The sequence below is a fragment of the Corythoichthys intestinalis genome, chromosome 15, assembly GCF_030265065.1.
Source record: "Corythoichthys intestinalis isolate RoL2023-P3 chromosome 15, ASM3026506v1, whole genome shotgun sequence".
NCBI lineage: Eukaryota > Metazoa > Chordata > Actinopteri > Syngnathiformes > Syngnathidae > Corythoichthys > Corythoichthys intestinalis.
Genome location: NC_080409.1, coordinates 26,214,589 through 26,241,205, shown reverse-complemented (window position 1 = coordinate 26,241,205; position 26,617 = coordinate 26,214,589). Strand labels below are relative to the sequence as shown.

The 26,617-nt window shown below is 37.6% G+C and overlaps 1 protein-coding gene across 1 annotated transcript in view; it reads left to right on the top strand.

Annotated features, from left to right (window-relative positions):
• Positions 1-20,848, top strand: part of sertad4 (SERTA domain containing 4) — a 38,303-nt gene extending 17,455 nt beyond the window's left edge. Inside the window, exons 2-4 of the mRNA XM_057859599.1 lie at positions 10,279-10,451; positions 13,224-13,339; positions 14,727-20,848. Of these exons, the coding sequence (XP_057715582.1) occupies positions 10,298-10,451; positions 13,224-13,339; positions 14,727-15,560 (1,104 nt within the window). The 5' untranslated portion in view covers positions 10,279-10,297 and the 3' untranslated portion in view covers positions 15,561-20,848. The remainder of the gene's footprint in view (positions 1-10,278; positions 10,452-13,223; positions 13,340-14,726) is intronic.
• Positions 20,849-26,617: the final 5,769 nt, after the last annotated feature.

Here is a 26,617-nt window from a genome sequence, read left to right as displayed (position 1 = left end):
TCATAAAGCACAGAATTTAGTTTCTTGAACTCATTTGAGTCGACGTTTATTGCAGCTCCACAATTCGGAGCATAACAAATGTAAGGACACACACTTCCTGTGTCCGTCAACTATATCGGTCCCTCGGGAAACTCAAACCCAAATAACAATAGTTCAGTAGTTTTACCGTATCAATCCATGGAAGAAACATTTATTCATCATGAGGAAACGAGCAAGTTATACAGCAGCCTTTAAAAGAAAAGTCACATCCGTTTTGTTTTCTCCTAGATTCTGGTAAGTTGGAGAAGTTGTCAAATCATATTATTACCGTAAATATTGTCAGTTTACGGTAATGTTTTGAACTACCAATGTGCTATGCTTGTGCTGTGTTTCACCAGTCAGTAAAATGACATCTCTGTATCTGTACACGAGCTCTGTTTTCTTGTATTCTTCTATTTATTGGTGCTAAAATTAGGGTGCGCGTTATAAACGGGTACAATAATTTCCCCCAAATTTTACAAGTAAATTTGGGGTGCGCATTATACACAGGTGCACCTTATATTCGGGAAATTACGGTAATTTAACAAATGCATATAATTAGACACATGTAAAACAAATGCTGTAAATTATGAATAAATAAATTAAAAATATTTTTTATGGCCACCTTACACCTTACTGGCAAACAGAGGTCGGAGAAGACAACGGTTGTGTAGGTAGAAGTGCATGCGGTGAGCCGTGTTGTGAGCGGTATTATCTAGCCAGTTAACTCACACACACACCACGCTAATATTTTTCTATGATTTCTTTGTTCATTCCAATGGTAAACATCACCTGCACTAATCTATTTGGGACCCATGAAAATTTCTCTCAAGAAAGTCCAACGTGCGTGCTGCTGTCTTGCATGAAAACAATGAAATTGTGACAGTGTCCTAAATCGTCATATTTCGAGCATGTGGTCATATGTCGAGACAGATGACGAATCAAATTTTACGTTGTACTGTATGTCGAAAGAATCGTATGTCGATGCATTCATATGTCAAGGTAGAGTGGTATGAAAAAGTATCTGAACCTTTTGGAATTTCTCACTTTTCTGCACAAAATCACCATCAAAAGTGATCTGATCTTTGTCAAAATACCACAAATGTGAAAACAGTCTTTGCTTTATCTAAAACCACCCAAACATTTATAGGATTTCATATTTTAATAAGGAAATCATGCAAACAATGACAGAAAATGACAGGGAAAAAATAAGTAAGTGAACCCTCTGCCTAAGGAGACTTAAAGAGCAATTGGAACCAATTTTTACCAAACAAAAGTCAGCTGTGTGTCCAAACACTGATGAGTGGTTTAAAGCTGCCCTGCCACTATAAAACACACACCTGGTAAGAATTGTCTCAATGAGAAGCATTGTCTGATGTGCATCATAGCTCGGTCAAAAGAGCTGTCTGAAGACCTGCGGTCAAGGATTGTTGATTTGTATAAAGCTAGAAAAGGATACAAAACGTCTGTAAAAGTCTGGATGTTCATCAATCAACAGTCAAAGAAGTTGTCTACAAATGGAGAGAGTTTGGCACAGTTGCTTCTCTCCCAAGGGGTGGCCGTCCACCAAAGATGACGTCAAGAGTTCAGCGCAGAATACTCAGAGAGGTAAAAAAGAACCCTAGAGTGTCTGCTAAAGACTTCCAGAAATCACTGGCACAGTCCAATATCTCTGTGCACACATCAACTATATGTAAAACTATGGCCAAGAATGGTGTTCATAGGAGGACTCCACAGAAGAAGCCACTGCTGTCTAAAAAAAACATTGTTGCTCGTTTAATGTTCGCAAATAGGCGCATGGACACCCCACCAAAGTTTTGGCAAAACATTTTGTGGACTGATGAAACCAAAGTTGAATTGTTTGGGAATAACACACAACGTCACATGTGGATGAAAAATGGAACAGCTCACCAACATCAACACCACATCTCCACCTTGCAGCATGGTGGAGGGAGTATCATGATTTGGGGCTGTTTTGCTGCCTCAGGGCCTGGACAATTTGCAATCATTAATGGAAGAATTAATTCGAAAGTTAATCAGGATGTTTTGCAGGAAAACCTGAGGCCCTCTGTCAGACAGTTGAAGCTAAAAAAAGATTGATGCTGCAACAAGACAATGATCCAAAACACAGAAGTAAATCAACTTCAGAATGGTTTCAGACGAACAAAATACACTTTCTGGAGTGGCTAAGTCCTGTGGCATGACCTAAATACAGCGATTCATAACAGACATCCCAGGAATCTGACTTAACTACAGGAGTTTTGTAGAGAAGAATGGGCCAAGATTAGTCTTGATCGATGATTGATGTGCCAGTCTGCAGCTACAGGAAGCTTCTGGTTGAAGTTATTGCTGCCGGGGGGGGGGGGGGGGGGGGGGGTCAAAATATTAAATGTGATGGTTCACTTACAGATTTTCCCCCTTCTGTCATTGTTTGCATACTATCCTCATTAAAATATGAAAACCTTTAAATGTTTTGGTGGCTTTAGTTACCGTAGTCGCTGTTTTTTCACCTCTGGGATTTTGACAAAGATCAGATCACATTCGATGGTGATTTTATGCGGAGATGTGAGAAATTCCAAGAGGTTCAGATACTTTTTCATACCACTGTACTTCTCTTTAGAGACTAATGATAGTACTAGGGCATTGTGTAATATTTGTTAACAGAGCATTTCTTGAGGAGGTACCAGCAGGGCTCACTTTAATACAAAAAGTGAATGACAAAATGATTTGTCATTTACTTGTTGCATTATTTTTACTGGTCTAAAATACAGGTATTGGATTAATATTGTAATGAACGGCAAGCCCTATATGTGGATCTCAATCACAGACCTGGAGACCAAAAATAGTGAATAGGTTTGTATTTAATAAAGAGGTCAACCAAGGGAGCACGCCAAAAAATTTCGTGAGTATAACAAAGTACAACTACGGGAGCATGCCAGAAAACGCGACAATAACAAAGTCCAATTAAGTGATCACAAAGTCCAACAGAAAATAGAGCACAAAAAATCAAAATGATCAAACTACCGTAGGAATGTCAGAGAGCACGAATATGATGGCACACACAGTGGTAAGCAAGGCAATCGTCCGACACAGCTGCTAGACACAGGCGTCCTTAAATACAGCGCGCTCCTGATGTGCCAGAGGTGCGTCGCATGACCTCGCCCATCCAGCTCAATCAGGTGTTGGAATGAAAAAAGAACGGCTGAGAACACAAACATGTCAGGAATCTGATAAGTATTTGTAAGTCGAAAAATCAGCATCGGGACATCCCTTGTACTTTGTATCCCAATAAGTTATTGATATGCTCCTGCCAAGAATCGATATATCCTTTAAAAAGGTGTCACTAATTAGAAAAGGAGCCAACAGGTTGCTAGCCAAGTTTTCCACAAGTGTCCATGTTAACTCATTTGCTGCCACTGATGTTAATAGACGACAAATGTTCATTCGCTGCCAGCCTACCAGTTCAAATTGATTGGACATCTACTAGTGATAAACTTATTTAAATCCCCAAACAGTAAGATGATTTTTCTGTTTATTAGTCGTATCATAGAATATAGTAGATCGATTTCCTGACCCGTGTATCGATAAGTGTTGTATCGCCACATCATGAGATCATCGTTACCGTGAGGTACACAGAAGTTCCCACCCCTACTGTCTCTGCCTCTACCGTTCACATGTTCCTTGAATAACACACGTTGCTGCTTGGTCCATATTCTCTTTGTTGTTGTCTATCCCTTGTGTATCTTAGTAAACCGTCAAATGTGACCGCATTTCAAAGGATGTAAGACAGATGGAGTGAAAGAGAAGCGGGGGCGATGAAAGAGCTAGTGAAGGAGAGTGTGGGATGTCAAAATGGAGGTCCCTACGGAGGGGAAGGGGAGTGATGGCATGCTTGTTTCTTTGTGCCCAAGCAAACGTAGCAACAGCAGCAGTGAGGCGAGGTGATGGAGAAGAAAATAGCTGCGGGTGAAGAAGCAACTCTGGAGGGAAACATACAGGGCATAAAGATGCTAATTAACCATGATTGCATCACTAAATGGCTTTGACATAATTAGCCTCAGTGGAGGTCCTTTGTGGGGAGATACCCCTTCGATACAACTAGTCTATGGTTAGACCCAAATAATGATGATAGGCATCCAATCATGCGGTTCTTATCATCCTTTTACTGTGAATTTAACAAGTTTATCACTAGTAGACGTCCAATATTTGAAGTGGAGGCAGCAAATTAATGTTTATTCATTCGCTGCTTGCCCTCTCTCTTCAAATGGATTGGATATCTGTCGCTGTCAATCGCAGGCAATGTGTTAACAAGGCTGCCAAACTTGAATGAATAAAAACATTGCTCATATTCTGACGCTCAACCCCATTCTGATCAAGAGGGGTGTTTATGTAAATGTACAATCCCATTGGCATGCATGAAAACACATATTCCAAAATTTTGGAACAGACAGTCTTTACCGCGCATGTCTATGACTTCAGTATAAGTATGCTTTTCTGTTATTTCCCGGACACGAGTAGAAAGGGAGTGAAAGACAGGGCGAGCGCAAGACTAGACTGGTTTGTATCCATGGCGAACATGTTGCTAGCGATTAGAGCTGTCCCGACTAGTCGACATAGTCGACGTCATCGATGACGTAAATCCGTCGACGAGCACAACATCCCGTCGACGGTTAATGAAGGGTTAAAAAAAATATGCGTGGAAAGTTCAGAATGTCGGATGCTCTGTATGCAAGCGGGGAATGCGGCACAAAGCCAAAAAAAAGCGCACCAGAGTGTCAAAAACATTGACTTATTTCAAAGAAACAAAGGAGGGTACACTCTTCTGTCCTGTCTCTTCAATGCCAAGCTTGGCTGCACGTCGGCCGTGAATAAACACCTCAAGCGCCGTCACCCAGATTGTAAATTTTTTTTACTAAATAATGATGTTTCATTGACAATGGGCCTATAAGTGCTATTAGTATTGTTCTCAATGCTAATTGAAAGGTTTATTTCATGTTATGGTTTATTTTATGGTATAGAAAATTATATAAGGTTAAAAGGTCATAAATATATACAGTATATACAGTGATTGCACTCAAGGGAGAGATTGTCAATGATAATGTAATAATTTAAGGTAAAGGAAATTCATATAGGCAATTCATTGATATATAAATAAGGTTTAAAAAGAAAAAGGTGAAAAGTTTTTGTTAATTTCTAATTGTGTTGTTTTATTTGTGTGCACCGTACCTCTTCCGGTGTGTTTACATCAAGGATGGAATAAAAGTTGTAAACCATCAGTTTAAGAGACCATCTTTCCAATCGGGATGCTACACTAGTTAATTCTATCAGCATTTGAACTCATTGTTTATTTGTGATTTATTATTGTTATTTACGTGTTTATTTGTACTTTAATAAATAATTTAAGTGTTCCAATATGTTTTATGTGAATTGATAAGCCTCAACAAAAATTTCATTGCTAAATTTGTAAAAAAATATATATATATATATGTATATATATATACATATATATATTATTAGATTAGTCGACTAATCGTAAAAATGGTCGGCTGACTAATCGGGAGAAAATTTGTCGTTTGGGACAGCCCTACTAGCGATATTTAAAAAGTTTAAAATTTTTGAAAGCCTTGATGGTAGAAAAATGAGGAAAATCGGTGAAATAACATGACAATTAAAGTTGAATTGGATGAAGCAATGTTTTGTTAACATGGAAGTCTCTACGGCTTTTTTCTTCTACTACTATTTCCATTATATTTGGTTAATCTGCGCATGTCAAAATAATTCTAAGTGTAAGGAATGAACACGCAAGTCCTAATCAGATCAATATTTTTATTGTCCATGAAAACAGTGCACCCGAACATAATTTTAATCCGAACTATGATCAGATTAAAGAAATTTTGTCACTGTGGGCGTGTCCGTTGACTATGCTCAAACCACGTAGAAAACAGACGCTACTTTGTCTAGCCATTTCTACACAATTTATCCGCTGTACTGTGTTGAATCACACCAAGCCGACTGTTTTGCGTTGCACTGTAGACTAAGCTAAAGTAGTTTAAAACACTTTACTTTAAAAATGACAGTAAATATGATTAAATATGTAAACACAAAAATGTTAAAGTACACGCAAAGAAAGCTTGCAAACTACCACTTTTGTGTGTGAGACGGTTCATAAAAATGTTATTGAATGCAGCATGCAAACAGTACAAAGTTGCTTCCTTAGCTCTTGGTTCACTTGACTTGTGAGTTTAGGAACAATTTCTTGAGAGGAATATACACACGTAAAGCTGTTCAGTCATGCCAAGTGGGGGAGCTTATTGAAGCGGACATTTTAATCTGCTACCCCAGCAGGAGCGAGCATGGTGTCACTTCAGCTTGTGTCTGTCATGGAGGTTTGTACTCGAGAGTATCTGTAGAGGGAATCAAAGTGAACGAGCTTTGAGGAGGAAAGGTAGTGACAAGAAAGTCCATCTGCTGGTGTTTGGAACAGCTGGCTTTGCATTGTACATGAAGAGGAGGATCCATAAATCACCTGACAGAAATTCACAGTGATCAAAAGGACATCTAACTAAACTTAACATAAAAGAAGATCACTATTACAGTCATGGCTGTCACAGTGGGATTCTTTTGCCACCTGACCTAAATAATTTTTGTCACTGTTTTTTTTTTTTTAAGCTTTTTTATAGGGGAGAAACAAAAAGTGTTTCACACATAATATCCTAATTGGTCAGTCATGTGGTGCTGGGTTAAGGTCTCATCTCTGGCCCGCTTCTGTAAGTCTACTACTGTATATTCAAAGAACATTAACATTTTGTTGTTTAATTCGATGACATCCGGCGGATTCCTTGCCTCTCTAAAACTATCATTTTTCAGACAAATTGCATTGTCAAAGAGAGTCAGCAATTTTCAAAACTTACATTTTGTCAATAATATGTTAAAAATAACAATAGCAAGTTTTGATAACAAATACCACGCAGATGTATAACAAGAATCCAGGAAATTGAGGGGTTTGCTACAAGTCAATGACAAGCAAATGAGGTCAGAGGTGGGAAAACCGGTCCTCGAGGGCCGCAGTGAGTCCTGGTCTTTGTTCTTACCGATCCAGCACTGACAGTTTAACCAATGAGGTTTCAGCAGAAACAAGGAGCACCTACCCGCAATCAACAGATTGCATTTATAAAGCACCAGATTGGTGAAAATGTGTCCTCTTAATGGGTTGGAACAAAAACCAGCACCTGCTGCTGCCCTTTGTGGAATAGTTTGCCCACCCCAGTCTAAATGGATTGGATGTTGAACGCCATTAATGGCAGCCAATGAGTTAACATAGACACTGTTGTAGTGGTATATTCAGTAGCAACTAGGGCTGAAAGATATTGGAAAAAATTGGCCATATACTTTACTATCAGTTGACGGGGCTCGGGGCCGATCTGTAGGTGGCCTATTTTCAAAAACTTCAAATTCAAATATTTTCGAATCCAAAGCCGCTAGTCACCGAAAACCGAAACAGGCACCTCTCCATGAGCAGCGACATCAAAAAATTCAAAGTCGTTTCCCAATAAAAATCCCGGTTGATTCTTTTTTTTTATACAAGTATAACATAACTTAAAATGGCTATAAAATTCTAAAACTTTATGCTAGATGCACAAAAACCACCAGATGCAGAGATAATCACCAATATTTTCAGGATCAATAGCAATATTTATCGCATCATATGTTTTTGCCCAAAATATTAACTTAATTTTTTTAAGTTTTCAAAAGCTAATAAATCACTCAATTTTCCCATCAGAAACTTACTACTTGAGGAAAGCATGCAGAATGGTCTTAATTTTACTCAAAAAAGCAAAATTTGCATTTGTCTATTCACAATCACAACTTATTTAGGTTGAATTTTGCTATTGTAGCGGCTGCCACAAAACAAAAAGCTTTTTATGTTGAAAATTCTTGTAAATAAATGCTTAAATCGTGGAATTTCTATAGATATGAACCTAAAACAGTCTACATTCTTGGTTAAAAGCAAAAAATTGGTAGTTATCATTCATTTCACGTAAATATTTCTAGCAAAAGTTACGGTATTGTGTAATCCAACATGGCGGCCATCACGCAACAAAGAGCTTTTAAGTTGAGAATTCTTGTAAATAAATGCTTATATCGCGGAATTTCTATAGATATGAACTAGAGCTGAAACGAATATTAGAGCAACTTGAGTAACTCGAGTTTAAAAACTGATCCGAGTAATTTTATCCACCTCAAGGAATCGTTTAATTTTGCCAGCTCTAAGCATCACGTTTTGCCCAGACTACTTTAAATGTGTGACAATGCGCAGACGTCACGTGCGTAGAGGAAGAAGCAATAATACCTGACTGCAGCCGACAGCCACAACAAAACTAGCCCAACATTGCTAAACACTACGCCCGCAGGATGCTATGGTGGTAGCAGGTAGCGTCTGATGAGTCTCATAGATATCGCATGCATATAGAACTAGATGCGAAATCATAGACCTGGTGGCGTTAGTAAACAGCCGCCATCTTAAAGCAGTGAACGTCTCAGCGCTAATAAATAAGATTAACGTTACTGTCCCTTGCTCACGTAACGTTAGCCCTGCGGAGGGCTAGGTTTTTATCCATTCTGACTACTGTTGATGCGTGGCTAACGTGTCTTACCTACAGGCTTCAATTATTATGTAAAAACGTGGCGCTGTAGAGTGATGAGATGTAAAATAAAAGCATAATAATGCTGACTGTCAATTTTAGCTCAGTAGTCATTGCTGGATAAAACACCAAGTAGCACTGGTCCCTAATGTGCTCCAGTACAACAGGTATCGTACATTTATTTTGAGCACTGCAAAAACTCAAAATCCTATCAGGACTTACAGTTTAGACAAACTTAAAACTTAACTAGAACTTAAAAATAGCTTGACACAAATGGAAATTCAATCGAAACACGTAGGAAAAACAACAAACCTTTAAGTGATGTGAGTTATCAAGCGTAATGACATTTTTAGATAAGAAATAATATATATATATTTTTTAATAACATCTGTAAGTTTTTGAGTGAAAGGAGTGAATTAGTTTTTTTTTTTTTCTTGTCAGATCCGAGACGCAATTTTTGGCTGTTTTTCAACAATGTACATTGAAAATAAAGACACTGATTGACTGAAAATGGTTCAATATTAGATGAAATGTCTTGTTTTCTCATGTAGATTTATATTTGCTCTTTATCAAAAAAATAAATGTTTTATCCCATTACTTGATTAATCGATAGAATTTTCAGTCGAATACTCGATTACTAAAATATTCGATAGCTGCAGCCCTAATATGAACGTAAAATAGTCTAGATTGGTTAAAAGAAAAAAAAAAAGGGCAGTTATCATTCATTTTACGTAAATATTTCAAGCCAAAGTTACACTAAAATAACCACTGATTTTTTTTTTCACAATGCATCAAAGTGCATGCATGCTTCTATTTGATACCGTATAGTAATTACCTTGAATCCTCGGCCAAATCACTCTTGAGACACTCCTGCCTGCTTGTATGCAGTGAAACCTTCGTCCTATTTCCACCTTAAACCGGTGTTAGAACACAGCGTGTGTTTGAGTATATCACAATGAAAGCCAACTCAACGTTCTGCCTGGGTCGGCTCCCTATGGGAAGGCGTGGCGCAATGTCTGTGGGAGCTGTTTTCTCAACTGATGGTGGAGTCTATTAATTGGCATTGCGACTTTTGGGGTGTTAGCGATATATACTGCGATATTAAAACTAGAAAAATTTTCACCAGAAGACTTTAATAGCTCTGTTTGGAAAGACTTTGGTTTAATCACCATTACCATATTGTACTCATATAATCCTGTTTAATCCAGGCTAAGGGGGTTCATCTGTGAATGATGAAGCTTGCGCTATACTGTAGTGTTAAGGGATCCAGGTAGCCATGTCTCTGCGCATTTGCTTTTTTTATGAAGCAAAATAAAGGTTTGGAGGGTTGAAAAACTATGGCGCATGCGCGCATTGCGATGACGATGTTCAAAGACATATTGTGCAGGCCTAGTAGGAACCCACTGGTTCTTTTATTAAACAGTGACAATATTTTAAAAAGGATATATCAATTCTTGGCAGGAGTATATCGATTACCTATTGGGATATAAAGTATCATGGTATATTACAATATTGATTTAATTATTACACCCCTAGAAGAATCCCTTGGTCATTATTATTCAGTTAACAGCCTTGGTATCAATTTCATAAGTAACAAAATGTTTTTCTGTTTTTCTAGACCAAAAAAAATAGAAGAAATGACCCTTGTCTTGTCCATGAATCCTTTCACGGAACCAGAGGGAGAACCTCCCCTCACAACATATCCACCTTTATGGAAAACAGAGCGCTGCAGTAAGACATGCCTGTCAAATACCAACCCACCCGGCCACACTGAATACCGGATGAAACAAGGTAAACATTGTCAAATGAATGTTTATTTATTGTCCCTTTTTTCCCGTAACGAGGTACGGTACCATACCTTCTTGTCCATATGATCACGATTTTTTTTTTTTTTTTTTCAATAAAAAGATTAATTTGTTACATTGTTTTTGGTGAGGTTTTTTTTTTTTTTTCAGAATCAAAGTTGGTCACTTTTTGACTTTTGAATTAAAAATAATAGTAAAAAAATGGATGCCGTGAAAGTATTTTATTGGACATGAATATTAACCTTTATGAATTTTCAAAATGGTTGACCCCATTCTAAATGCCCATATCTCGGAAACTACTGGATGGATTTTAATGAAACTAAATACACTTTATGTTGACGGTCATAAGTTTTATTGGTTAAATTTGAAAAGAAAAGTACAACTATTTGTTGGTTCTATGACAGATTTTCATTAATGTTCGATATGAGCGCCGCCTGTGACTGCACACGTCGAGTCAGTATTCGAGCTCAAACTTAAAATTTTTGGTGCTAAGTCCTAATTTGCTCTGTAGTTGGTGCCTTCTTTGTTAAATTTGTCAAGAAGGCACTAGTGCTGCAACGATTCTTCAATTAACTCGAGTAGAGCTGAAACGAATACTCGAGAAACTCGAGTAACTCGAGTTTAAAAACTGATCCGAGTAATTTTATTCACCTCGAGGAATCATTTAATTTTGCCAGCTCAAAGCATCATATTTTGCCCGGACTACTTTTCATACAGGACAACGCGCTAGAGTCATGTGCGTAGAGGAAGGAGCAATAAAAAAATACCTTACTACAGCCGACAGCCGTTACAAACTGCGCCGACGTTGCTAAAAAATTCGCCCGCATGTTGCTAAGGTGGTAGCAACATGGTAGCCGGTAGCGTCTGATGCGTGTGATAGATGTCATATGTACGTAGAACTAGATTTGAAATGACCGACTCGGCGGCGATAATAAAATCTTAAAGCAGTACACTTCTCAGCGCTCATAAATAAGATTAACGTTACTGTCACTCGCTCACAAAACGTTATCCCTGCGGAGGACTAGGTTTCTATTCATTATGACCACTGTCGATGCGTGGCTAACTCTTACATACAGGCTTTATTTAATCTGTGAAAAATGCGCTGTAGAGTGATTAGGGTGTAAAATAAAAACTTAATAATGCTAACTGTCAATTTTAGCTCAGTAGTCATTGCTGGATAAAACACCAAGTAGCACTGGTGCCTACTGTGCTCCAATACAGCACAGCATTTATTTTGAACACTGCAAAAACTCAAAATCTTATCAGGACTTACAGTTAACGCGAACTTAAAACTTAACTAGAACTTATAGCTTGACACAAGTGGAAATTCAATTGAAACACGTGGGAAAAAAATAACTTTTAAGTGATGTGTGTTATCAAGCATATGACATTTTTAGGTAAGAAATTTTTTATAAGAGCTAAAAGTTTTTTGAGTGGAAGCAGTGAATGAGTCTTTTTTTTTTTTCTTTTTTGTTGTCACATTTGAGATGCAATTGTTGGCTGTTTTCAACAATGTACATCGAAAATAAAGACATTGATTGACTGAAAATGGTTCAATATTAGATGAAATGTCTTGTTTTCTCATCTATATTTATAATTGCTCTTTACCTAAAAAAAAAAAAATGTTTTATCCGATTACTCGATTAGTCGATAGAATTTTCAGTCGATTACTCGATTACTAAAATATTCGATATCTGCAGCCCTAAACTCGAGTATTCGATTAGAAAAAAAGATTCGACTTAAATTTTGCTGCTTCGACTATTCGTTTAATTTAAGTGGCGTTGTAATGGATTATTTTGAAAGTGTTTGCATTTAGTACTGATTTGGGTGAATACACTGCCCTCTAATCTGCCTAATTTCACATGGTTGAATCCAGCTTCTCCATGTTAAGACCAACATAAGTTTTTGTTTGACCTAATGTTTTATAATGCATTCATTATTTAGTTTATTGGTATATTTAGCCGTTTTTTGTGGGAATGTGTTTCTGATCCATTTGTTAAGAGCATTGTGGAAAAAAAAGTTAGCCTTTTTATAGCATTTAAGCTAGCGGACTTTGGCTATGTAAGTTAGCCAGTTGTTCTTTTATTGTACATAGATCCTTATTTATCTGTTTTTATACCATTTGAGGCTCAGCTCAAGTAGTTTAATTTTTCATGTTCCTTATCCAATTACTCGATTTCTCGAACTAACTAGTTCATCGATTAATCGACTAATAAAATAATCGATAGCTGCAGCCCAAGAAGGCACGCTGCACTGTCTTTGGTGAGTGAGTCCGAGCGCACTCTAACACGCAAAATGGTTTTTCTTTTGACGTGAACAGCATTTCTTAACCTGAAAAGATAGAAATGCGGAACGGTACACACAAAAACTTGAAACGTTTCTACACAAGCTGTGAAAATTTGAGGTCATGCCAACAAAAATTGTCAAAATTATTGGCCTACGAAATGGGGTCAAACATTTTGGAACACCCTGTATATGTTTCTTAAAATAGTTTCCATTATACCAAAAAACCTTAATGAGGATAACTTTTACAGGGAATGGATGAGATACGTTTACTAACAAAAAATTTTAATATCCTTACAGTACATGTCAGTACTATTGTACAAACACCCATGACATGTTCATTGGAACACAAGTATATTAATAAGCATCTGTTGATAAAACATTTTATCTTCATGCTAGTTGTTCGCCTTGGAAGTGTTAATTGAATTTCTGCATTAATGCTCCTATATAAACAATTCTTTTTTTTCCTCTGTAGAAGCTCCTTTTCGACAGCTTCCTGACAATGTGTCAATATCAAGAATTGCATACTTCAAGAGGAAGTTTATTGATGATGATGAAGCGTCATTAGGTTTCAGGACATACTGCCAGAATGTAAGTATTGAATTACAGATTTTAAACTTTAAATTATTTGTTCAGTAATTAAATGGAACCTCAAATTTAAAGACTGATAAGCTGCCATAAACCACAATTATTTTCTCTTTTACTAAAATACGTTATTAGAAACACATAAAATGTTGGCATTGATTTTAAAAGCTATAATGTTTAGTAAATGTTTCGACCTACCGAGGGCGCATCGTTTTATGCACGCAATGGAGGCTCGGGGTGATGATGTAGATTGTCACTAGACGAACACTTCCGAGTTTCTCCAATTCCTTCTACGTGGCGAGACGTCCAACACATGCGCACATTGGTTAAAAGCGGCGAGTACTTACTATTTGTGTTTTTATTGAGTCTTTTATTACGTTTTAATGACCTCAAAATACTTTTTGCATGTGTTTCCCTGTCATACTTTTAAGCATTGTGTTTTCTTGTGGTAGCTTGAAAGCAGATTGTTGATCTGTTGACCACATGCATATTTGAACCACCCTCATTTGATATTACAATGTTTAAGTATTTTCTTAAGGCATCTTTAGTATGTTCTGTCTGTATGCATCTAAACAAAACAAGCTGAAAGCGCAAGGTGGTACTTTGGGTGTCAAATTCACCTTTTGTAAATGTTTCGCCGGTGTGGCACATTTTGGCAGAACAGTTTTTTTTTTTCCTACTCTTGTCTCGTCTCATCCCGTCTTTCCTGTTCATTTTGCTTTTGCTGCTCGTTTTGTGAAATATTGAAACTGAATTGAAAGGGTTGTTCTAGTTAAACAAATTTTGCAAATTGTATTAAAATGAAGACATCGAGAGGTTTCAATATCAAATTATTTTAACCCATAATAACGTTTATCTTTTAAGAACTTCTTGCCTGTCTATCCGTGGATCCCTTCAAAACAACGGGGAGCCATGTAAAATGTAGCTTGATGAACTTTATAATAATTTGCAATAAATTATATTCATTTTTCAAAATTTAACTGCCATAATAAACAAATAGTCATTCACAGAACATTTTATATTGGAGTTTTCAACAACAAGAACCAACACGTTAGAAAAACAAACAAACCAAAAAACCTGGTCATGTATAGTTTGCCAAGACATCACTCAAGACGTAACAAGGAAGCTCACGCTCATATAAATTTGCATAAGTGCACAATATTCTGTATAATGCATACATTAATTTATTTAGATGTTTCCATATTGGGGATTTGGGGATTTTCAGTTTTGGTTTAAGCCAAAAACGTTTGGTGTCTTCGGAATTTATACCATGTATAGCTGCCATCTGAGCGAGTAAAGCATTAAATCTGTCTAACTCAATCAGGATAATTGTTTTCATTTTTACTTTTTACTTTTACCTTTCCCTGGAACTAATATCTAACTGCTCCTGTAGGTGGCACCAGTTTTGGAGGAGCGGGCCTACGTGCTGCGTCTCTCTCTGGAGAAGATGAGGTTCATTGACGACCCCGAGGCTTTCTTACGACGCTCCGTCCTTGTTAACAACCTCCTCCGACGTCTAAGAACTGACATCTTGCTCCAGAGTACTGAATGGTGCTTTTCTCCCAACCCAGTTTTTACCAGCACCTTACCTCCGACCTCAAACAACACGCAGCAGGCCCACAACAGGTCCACCTCCACACCGACGTGCTTCACGCACCCGGCAGGCCCACCCTTTCGTAAGCGGTTCAGAATGGTCCGTTCAGGACAAGGAGGCCTCCGCAACGACTGCGCCCAGACATGTTGCTGCATCTACGCCGCGGCAGCAGCCGCAGGGCACTACCTTCACCTCCCATTCTCAGTCTACGATGCAGACCTGTCCACGCCTCACTTGTCTTCCATCTATCAAATAGCTAGCCATCGTAAATTAGAACTGACCATGATAGAAGGGCACAATGATGAGGATGTGGAGGAGGAAGAGGAGGAAGAAATTGATGACGAAGAGGAGGAAACGGTACCTTCTACTGATTGGGATAGAAATACATCCGGGCAGAAAAATAAGATGAGGACCACGCAGGGTCACGCTCACACAAGGACAGAGGAAGAGAGGTGCGTGACTACTGGTGTGCAAGAGCAGGACGAGGACAGCGAGCAAGAAGACGAAGCTAACAGCATCCGACCTCGCAAACGGGACTCTGTTGTTGACACAGATCTTCAAAAGTTTCACTGTTGGCACCGTAGAGGTCACAGACAAGGACAATTTGCTTCCTCTACAGGTGCTGTAGAGTAGAAATGCAGACAAAAACAATGAACCTTTCCTGTAAATCTAATCCAACTGAATTCTAATGCGAAAAGAAGGTAACGGAACAACCACAAAACATTGTGTTGTAATGTTTTATACTAAGGGATCAAATCAAGTGTTGCACTGTCTCACAAGAGCCGTATCACAACAGTATTAAATACGGGCTTGCATTGGTGCAATGGTCTTATTTAAGGACCCTAAACAATAGTGTCTGTATACAATTGAGTTCAGAATTAAAGATTCCAATTTCATTTCAAAATTTGGCTTTAAACTAAATTTGATTACATAAACTTACACACATGCTGAAAAGTGTCCCATTTGTCGATGAAAGAAAACCCAGTGTTCACAGAAGTAGTTTAAACAAAAATAGAAGTTTAATATAAATTAGGGACGTCCCAATTTGCATATGTCCGAGTCACCTCATATGGAGGATCTGCCGATACCGTATCCCATTCTGATACCTCTAAAATGTATTAAGGAGGGAAAAAAACGCACATCCAAATGTCTATTTTCCCTAATTTGTAAAATTAGTAAATTTAATTAATGTAAAAGGTTTATTTAGTGCCGCAGTGGTTTCAACAACAACAAAAATGACTAATTTCCAAATCCCACAATCAAGAGTATTTTGCAAATCAGTTGTTCAGCACAAAATAAGTTTGCAAACAAATTATGTTAAATAAAACAAATATAAATAATAAATCATGAATAAATATTTTGTTTCACATGAATACCCTTATATTTCAATGTGTCTTGCTAAGCGATTGGTTACGTTAACTGTTACGACAAAAAACAAAACAAACAAAAAAACGTAGTTTTACCGCATATCACCAACTCGGACGCGTGTGGCTACACTGCTGGCCAAAAGCCACCCCTGCAATTCGCTCAGATAATGCTCAATTCCTCCCAGAAAAATGACTGCAATTACGAATGCTTTGGTAGTAATATCTCTTACAAAAGAGAATGGGAAAAAATTAAATCATCATTTTACACAAAACTCCAAAAATGGGCCAGACAAAAGTATTGTCACCCTATGAAAAATCATGTGATGCTTCTCTAATTTGTGTCATTACAGCACCTGTTACTTACCTGTGGCACGTACATAACAGATGATGGCAATTATGAAATCACATTTGCAGCCAGTTAAAATGGATTCAAGTTGACTCAACTTCTGTCCTGTGTCGTTGCGTGTACCAAATATAGCATGGAGAAAAGAAAGAAGACCAGAGAACTGTCCGAGGACTTGAAAAACAAAATTGTGAGGAAGCATGGGCAATCTCAAGGCTACAAGTCCATCTCCAAAGGCCTGAATGTTCCTGTGTCTACCATGCACAGTGTCATCAATAAGTGTAAAGCCCATGGCACTGTGGCTAACCTCTCTAGATGTGGATGGTGGATAAAGAACCTTGACTAACATCCAAACAAGTTCAAGCTGGCCTGCAGTCCCAGGGTACAACAGTGTCAACCGGTACTGTCCGTCGGCGTCTGAATGAAAAGGGACTCTATGGTAGGATACCCAAGAAGACCCCACTTCTGACCCAAAGACATAAAAAAGCCAGGCGGGATTTTGCCAAAAACTTATATGAGAAAGCATAAAAACGTTTTGGAAGAATGTTCTCTGGTCAGATGAGACAAAAGTAGAGTTTTTTGGGAAAAGGCATCAACATAGAGTTTATAGGGGAAAAAAACAAAGCCTTCAAAGAAAGAACATGGTCCCCTCAGTCAAATATGGCAGAAGTTCCCTGATGTTTTGGGGTTGCTTTGCTACTCCTGGCACTAGACTGCTTAACCGTGTGCATGGCATTATGAAGTCTGAAGACTTCCAACAAATTTTGCAGCATAATGTAGGGCCCATTCTAAGAAAGGGGTCTCCCTCAGAGGTCATGGATCTTTCAGCAGGACAATGACCCACACTTGAAAAAGCACTAGAAAATGGTTTGAGAGAAAGCACTGGAGACTTCTAAAGTGGCCAGCAATGAGTCCAGACCTGACTCCCATAGAATACCTGTGGAAAGATCTAGAAATGGCAGTTTGTAGAGGGCACCCTTCAAATCTCAGACCTGGAGCAGTTGGCCAAAGAAGAATGGTCTAAAATTCCAGCAGAGCATTGTAAAAAACTCATTGCTGGACAAGGAAGCGGTTGTTCGCAGTTATTTCATCTAAAGGTTGTTCTACTTGTATTGAACCGTTTCGGTACGTGGTGCTCGGTTCGGAACGGAGGCGTACCGAACGAGTTTCTGACGTAATGTAACCCTTACTTTTCGAGACTGTGAGTCAATCGGGGTACAGTTTCTTTGTGTCGTCTCTACTATAATGAGGACCAACACGGTAGGACAATATAACCCAGAAACGTCAACGGTGCGACAACGTGGCCGCCACGAGAACGCAGTGAAACGCCGGCGTTAAAGTCAATCAGCCGATGCACACCAGTCGCAGTGCGGCCGCGTGTTAGACGCATCCCAGAAGCGGCTCAACACGACGCACGCGAAAAGAACGGCAGAGTTTATTAATTGAAGCGAGACGCGACCCTCCTGTGTCAATACTGCTACCAGTAGCTAGGATCGGGCAGACCGGAAGTTACTCGTGTAAAAATACGGTGGATCCGGTCGATTTTCAAACTAATATGAAATCGTAACCCACTTTTTGAGGCCATCAGATCTTTTGAGTGGTAGATCGGGGCACAGTTGACTTGTCTTTGTTGCTTTACTGCTGTCTTCTCTGCTATAATAATAACCAACACGGCCCCGTGTTCAATACAAAACCCTCCTACCACAACAAAACAAGTAGGAACTAATATTCACATAGGAACTAAAGTTATACAACATAAAATATACAATATAAATGAATACTACATCACATTTGTAAAATATAAACACATAATAAAATAAATAATAGCCCATTTAAATAAATTGAAATGAGCTAAAACACCTGTAATTAAATAATAGAAATATTACGCAGATCCTGGTTACACAAATTTATTAATTTCTGTGTGGCGCTTTAACTTGAGAAAATTCACCAATAAAGCTTTTGAAAACCATTCATAAGGGGGGGGGGAAATGATTCGTTGAGGCATTTCATTTGTAAAATACATGTTAAAATCTTTGTCATTGGGATTGCTTTTCTCTTTAGTACAGGACTTCTTTTTTGTTCTGTCTTTCAGAAAGAAAGCTGACCAATACGCAGGGTCTGAAAGGCAAATTGTTGTTGGATTATCTTTAAATACCCGCTACTTTTTGAGCAGAATTCTAGCTTTGTATAGGCTAATAATGTTCCTGCTGTTGAAAGCACAAAGGTGTGTAATAAACAACTAGCCCATTTATATGTTGCATTTTGTTTTCTAACTGTACCGAAAATGAACCGAACCGTGACCTCAAAACCGAGGTACGTACCGAACCGAGATTTTTGTGTACCGTTACACCCTTAGCTACCAAGTATTAGACTGAGGGTACCAATACTTTTGTCCGGCCCATTTTTTGAGTTTTGTGTAAAATGATAATGATTTGATTTGTTTTTTCATTCTCTTTTGTGTTTATCATTACAAGCAAAATAAATGAAGATATTACTACTAAAGCATTTGTAATTCCAATCATTTTCTGGGAGAAATTCAGCATTGTCTGACATGATTGCAGGGGTGGCAATACTTTTGGCCAGCAGTGTACAAGCCATAAAAACAACCAAATTTAACAAGTAAATGATAAAGAATGCAAGAATCTCCAGTGACCACTTCATACCCGGTAAGCCTTACCTAAAAAAAAAATCAGCTAACAAAGGCATTGTTAAATTCCTCAACATGGTTAAAAACTGAATTTCCTGCCATTTACACTCATCATTTTCAACTCACCTGGATTCAATGCATATTGATCTAACATTCAGTCATTTGGTGATGTATTTGATTGCTTCAGAACATGCAAGTGGCTGCACAATATATACTAGGCCAGGGGTCCCCAATGGTCCACAGGCCACTTGATACCAGGCCGCAAGTGAAAGAAATAATGATTTCCATTTTAAACCCGACGCATACGAGGCAACATCTACTCTCAAATATGGAACGATCACTGCGAGCCCTCCCAGTAAAAATGGATTAGACGCCTATCGTCGTCAATGACAGCCAATCAGTTAATATTTACAAGCAAATAGATACATTTTAACAGCACAATCTTTTTTCCCCGTCTTTGACCCTCTGAAAATGGCGTAATTGGGCCCGATTACCAATCACGTGATCGGATCAGGGACATCCCTAATAAGATTGTAAGGCAAAATAGAATTTGCAGTTACACTTTATTTGAATGCTTCTTATGATAGTGTCATAACAGAGACCTCTCATTAAAAAGAATGAATGCTGATGTCATTAAATGTCACTCAGTTAATTATGTTGCTTTTGATGCAAAATTGACAGTTTCAAATGTCTTCAGGTAGGGGTTTGGTGTGTGCAACTGTGGAAGAAACTTTTTTAGGATTAGGACATTTAATGTGTGACACTTGTGAAACTTTTAATTAGTGGACACTTCTTGGCCTGTTCCATTAGTTTGTTTATTAAAATAATTCACTCCAACCAAAGTTAAAAAAATGTCTAATGTTATTTCTATGACCACTGTTTGTCCTTTCATTAAGAGCCCAAAGCTCAAACCCATGAGCACGCGTGTAATTGTGTATGTATTCTGTTTTGTTTTGTGTTTTAACCTGCAAAGACATGTAGTGTCTTCAACAATCATAAGTATTGGCAATGAATAAAAGCAAATGTGAGTGCCTTAGAGTTTTTACAGTTCATGTACAGTATTTTGTGTATTCATTTAATTGCTCCATGAAGACACATTTGTTGAATGCTGTGACTTTTTGTCAAATGTGGGTAAAATATTTACTAAATATGCTATTAAAATAAAATACTTTTTATATTTAGAATGCATGTAGTGGATAGCTGAGCACTGACAATATACAAGACTGAGCCAGCCTTGATGAAAACACTTGTTACGGTTTGTTTGTATCCATTCTGTACTGATGTTTTACCTGTATTATTTTTTGGTCCACCCCAAAACTTTAACCCAAAATACAGCATTGGCATCTCATAAAGAACAGTCTGTCTTAGCTTTGGCTTCCCATGCATTATTGTGATTCACAATTTTATACATTAGCAACGCAATGGATCAATTGTAAATTCACCTTGTAATCAATTGACAAAGATTTGACTGGCATTGGAAAAGTTAGCTTATGGTACATCTATCAACCACACAAATAGATGTAGTGAGTCCTATAATTTTCTCTAGGAATCAATTTGAGATTTTTTCCCCATTGGCAAAAAAAAAAAAGAAGAAAAAAAAAACTAAGATTAACTCATTGGCGGCACTGAATGCTTCTATTTTTTTTTTTTTTTTTTTTTTTTTTTTTTTTATAATTTCTTATATAATTAAAAAAAAAAAAAAAAAAAAACTTTATTATTTTCATGCATTTATGTGCACAATTTTTTTTTTATGTACCGGTGTATATTTTTTTAAATGTAAAGTCAGGTGGTTAAACTGGGAGGACTGGCTGTGAATGTTAATGTTTTAATGCCATTGATAATACAAGGCGTCCTATTCAATTTTGTATCGGAGGGGCCAATTAAAATGGTACATCTATCAACCACACAAATAGATGTAGTGAGTCCTATAATTTTCTCTAGGTATCAATTTTAGATTTTTTCCCCTTCGGCAAGAAAAAAACAACAACAACAAATATAAGATTAACTCATTGGCGGCACTGGGCGCTTCTAATGTTTTTTTTTTTTTTTTTTTTTTTTTTTTTTAATAATTTATATAATTTAAAAAGATATATAATTATGTACTTATGTGCACAATTTTTAAATATATTTTTTTAAATGTAAAGTCAGGTATCAAGGGGTTAAACTGGGAGGACTGGCTGTTAATGTTTTAATGCCATTGATAACACAAGGCGTCCTATTCAATTTTGTATCGGAGGGGGCAATTAAAATGGTACATCTATCAACCACACAAACAGATGTAGTGAGTCCTGTAATTTTCTCTAGGTATCAATTTTAGATTTTTTCCCCTTCGGCAAGAAAAAAACAACAACAAAAAATACAAGATTAACTCATTGGTGGCAATGGACGCTTCTAATTTTTTTTTTTTTTTAATGATTTTTTTTTTTATAATTTCTTATATAATTTAAAAAGATATATAATTATGTACTTATGTGCACAATTTTTAAATATATTTTTGTAAATGTAAAGTCAGGTATCAAGGGGTTAAACTGGGAGGACTGGCTGTGAATGATAATGTTTTAATTCCATTGATAACACAAGGCGTCCTATTCAATTTTGACTGGGAAGGGCCAGTTAAAAATGAACTGTGAGTCCAGCAACATCAGTGGCCGTTAATGACTTTAGTCATGGGTGTCCAAACGCCAAACCTGTCCGCAAGGCCCGCTGTGGGTCCTGGTTTTTGTCCCTACCAATCAAGCACAGACAGTTTAACCAATGAAGTTTGTGCTAAAACAAGCAGCAACTGACTGCATCAACTGATTACACTTGTGAGACACCAGATTGGTGAAAAGATGTCATCTTGTTTTGTAGGAATGAAATCCAGCACCCACTGCGGCCCTATGTGGAATAGTTTGGACACCAATGCGTTTAGTTGAACCAAGACCTACAAAGTGCAGCATAGTTGCTACCATAACAGTAGTTTTATCAGCACAGAGCATTTACTGTATTCACTCCCCAAAAATGTTTCAGTCTTTTTACTGGCCACGGTATAACACACTGGCTGTTTGTTAAGTGAGTGTTATTTGTCCTATTTTTCCTGACAAGGCCTGTCTACTTCTTGATTTTATTGACCCATTGCATCGAGCCGCCTTAACCCCCACCACACACACATACACACAGTGGTAAAATTATTTCAAGCTTCAGACATGAAAAAGAAAAAAGCCTTGTACATCATAAACACATTCCAGATAATGTCACGAATACGCATGTGACGGTATGATATTCTGACGGTATGATAACCTTTACCAAAATATTACGGTATTGCAAGTACAGCGCTAAAACGTGTTACTTTGAGTTATCTGGGTTTAAAAAAAAAAACTTTTCCTTTTGAAGAGGATTTTTATTTTTCAAAACATACGAGCAAATTGGAACATAGTTATATTGTTGAGTTAAAAAAATAACTGAAATATTCTAAATAAAATTAAAACAAATGCAGTCCTTTAGGTGAGCCTAAACCCACAGTCACAGCTTAACATTATTATCATCAGAACAAAAATAATTGTTTTCCATAAAAAGCGCGTGTGTATAACTCGTATCATGTTTACATTATTTACATACCGTATTGGCCCGAATATAAGACAGCCCTGATTATAAGATGACCCCCTCTTTTTCAAGACTCAAGTTTGAAAAATGACTTTTTGAACACCAAAGTAATTTTTATACAGAAAATAATTACAGTACATCTGAAACAAATGATTATAACAATATATTTGAGAGAAAAAGCATGTTATTTTGCCTCATTCAAATCTTAATATCTGAACATTTAAATATGTAAACTAAAGTGCAATGTATTTTGCCTCATTCAAATCTTAATATCTGAACATTTAAATATGTACACTAAAGTGCAATCACATTTGTAAATGAATGGCTTCTGGTTTTTGAAATGTAAATAAACCAATCTATTGTGATAAAACAACATAATTGCAATAACGGCATTAACCATCAAAGTGAGGTCTAACTGTAACTGTAGTCTTGAAACAAATCTGAATAAGGAAAAACATTGCAATAAAATAAATCAAACTGGTTAAACTTGAGAATAGCTGAGATCTGTCATGATAGAACATTCGCTTCAATGATATCTGGCGCCATCTAGTGTCGTGAATGGGTATAATGTCTAGACCCCGAATATAAGACGACTCCCACTTTTTCAGTCTTATTCAATGCAAAAAACACCGTCTTATATTCGGGCCAATACGGTACTCTCTTTCTCAAGACAGACAGTTGCCAGAGAGAAAAAAAACACTTTTTTACCACCACTAGACACACTAAACATGCTGGAGTTCTCTTGCAGGTGGTGGGAAATGTTCATGACAGTTTTTACTAACCTTTAATTTTGTATAAATGCGAAATCATATTGTTTGTATTGCCTCCTCGGCAGCCACCCTCACAAACATATTTTACATGTCGGTTGGCCCTCCTCCTCTAAGCTGCGGCCGTCTGTAACTTTTCTGTAGCCGAAATATTCCCATACCAGTGATTTCGTTTTCTTCGATGGGGGGGGGGAATGTGCGTGCGTTACACCTCCTCCAGCCATTTGTTAGCACAGCTGACTCACTGACACTGAGCAGCAACCGGTGGGGGAGGGTTGAGCCTTACAGCTGCAAGCGAGGGATTTCTCCCTGCATTTTTGGGGACATAAAAAGTAGCTTATACCTTAGAGACAGTATGAGGGAAAATTTTTGTGGTTTTGAAACTTTGACGCTTTCATACCATGGTATATCTTGAAACCGGTAATTGGCACATGTCTAGTCACGAAATCCTCTATGTCTAGGCAAGAGAAATTTATATGTATAGCACAGTTCAACACAAGGTAAGCCAATGTGCTTTCGCACCACAAGTATCATTAAAATCAACAAGAAACAATCCAAATTAAAACAATCAATGAATAAATTGAAATAAAAACACTCAAGATTAATATCAGCAAAACGCAATTAAAAACAAAGCCAATTAAAATAGGAAACAACAGAAGTCATGCATTGCAAATTTGGACAATCAGTGCAGTTAGGGATATTGTATAGTAAACAATAGTGTTTTTAGCCCTGATTTATGAAAAAACAACCATTCCAGGACACCTTAATTCCTCAGGTAATTTGTTTGTTTGACCGATGTAATAAGGTCCATTTTCCATGTATTTGTGAGAACTTTGGCAGCAGAATTCTGGATTAACAGCAGCTTCCTGATTGATTTTTTGTTAAGGCCTCTAAATTCCCAATTACAATAGTCGAATGTGCTATTTCCATGACCTGTTTTAGCCAGTCAATATTAACTTATTCACCGCCAATGATAGTGATACACATTGCTGGCATTACGTGATCATGTTATACTACCATTGACAGCGCTAGATGGCCAAACCTTTTTAACTGGGATTGAATGATTGCTGCCAACCCCAGAGTCAACTTGGATTGGACGTCTAGCATCGTCAGTGAGTTAGGACACAGGCCACAAAAGGATGCATACCGTCTACAAGTGCGTTATTATTAGCATTCATGGCATGATTTCAGAAGCTGTTGGTTTCTCCGTTTTTTTTTTGTTTTTTTTTTTAACTCAATTCAGCTGATAAAAACCCAAGTTTTTTTTTTTTGTGTGTGCACGTTTGTTTTAAGAAAGATAAATGATAGATATCGGAGACAGACTTTACTTACCAAAACAATTCAGGCTCCCAATTAGTGTGACAGGTATGGAATGTGTTTGACACAGCGAGTGTTTCTTTCCTTGCTACCTGCCTCTCATCTACTCTTCAAATAACACACTAATGAATATTTTGGCATGTGTGAGGCTTACAAATTGACAAGTGAAGTGCCAGCCGTATCAGTGGATTTCTTGTATTTTTTAAAGCCAGGCATTTGACAAATCTGTTTATGAAGTAAAAAAAAATATATATATAATAATAATAAAGTGTATGCAAACAGACAAACAGGAAAAACAAGATATGAGTGCATTTGCGCTCGAATCTTTAGGTGATGTTCTGTGATACATGTAAAAATCAGTAAAAGCGTAAGAAAAACAAAATTGGCTCCTTTCTATTCTTTGTTAATCTTCAAGAAGCACTCAGATACAGCACAACGAGTCCCGACACGGTCATGTCGTGTAAACATGAGATGTACACTGCTGGCCAAAAGTATTGGCAACCCTGCAATTCTGTCAGATAATGCTCAATTTCTCACAGAAAATTATAGCAATTACAAATGCTTTGGTAGTAAGATCTTCATTTATTTTTTGTGTGATGAAAAAACACTAAAAAGAATGAACAAAAAAAAAAATTAAATCATTATTAACTCCAAAAATGGACCGGACAAAAGTATTGGCACCCTTAGCCTAATACTTGGTAGCACAACTTAAAGACAAAATAACTGCAAACAACCGCTTCCGGTATCCATCAATGAGTTTTTTTACAATGCTCTGCTGGAATTTTAGACCATTCTTCTTTGGCCAACTGCTCCAGGTCTCTGAGATTTGAAGGGTGCCTTCTCCAAACTGCCATTTTCAGATCTCTCCATAGGTGTTCTATGGGATTCAGGTCTGGACTCAATGCTGGCCATCTTAGAAGTCTCCAGTGCTTTCTCTCAAACGATTTTCCAGAGCTTTTTGAAGTGTGTTCTGGGTCATTGTCCTGCTGGAAGACCCATGACCTCTGAGTGAGACCCAGCTTTCTCACACTGGGCCCTACATTATGCTGCAAAATTTGTTGGTAGTCTTCAGACTTCATAATGCCATGCACATGGTCAAGCAGTCCAGTGCCAGAGGCAGCGAAGCAACCCCAAAACATCAGGGAACCTCCGCCATGATTGACTGTGGGGACCGTGTTCTTTTCTTTAAAGGTCTCGTTTTTTTTCCTTTAAACTCTATGTTGATACCTTTTCCCAAAAAGCTCTACTTTTGTCTCTTATGACCAGAGAACATTCTTCCAAAATGGTTTTGGCTTTCTCAGGTAAGTTTTGGCAATCTCCACCCTGGCTTCTTTATGTCTCCGCACAATCTTTCGTGGAAATATCTTGTCAATTTTTCTTTTCCGTCCACATCTAGTGATGTTAGCCACAGTGCCATGGGCTTTACACTTATTGATGACACTGCGCACTGTAGACACAGGAACATTCAGGTGTTTGGAGATGGATTTGTAGCCTTGAGATTGCCCATGCTTCCTCACAATTTTGCGTCTGAAGTCCTCAGACAGTTCTTTTGTTTTCTTTCTCTCCTCCATGCTCAATGTGGTACACACAAGGACACAGGACAGAGGTTGAGTCCACTTTAATCCATTTTAACTGTCTGCAAGTGTGATTTAGTTATTGCCACCACC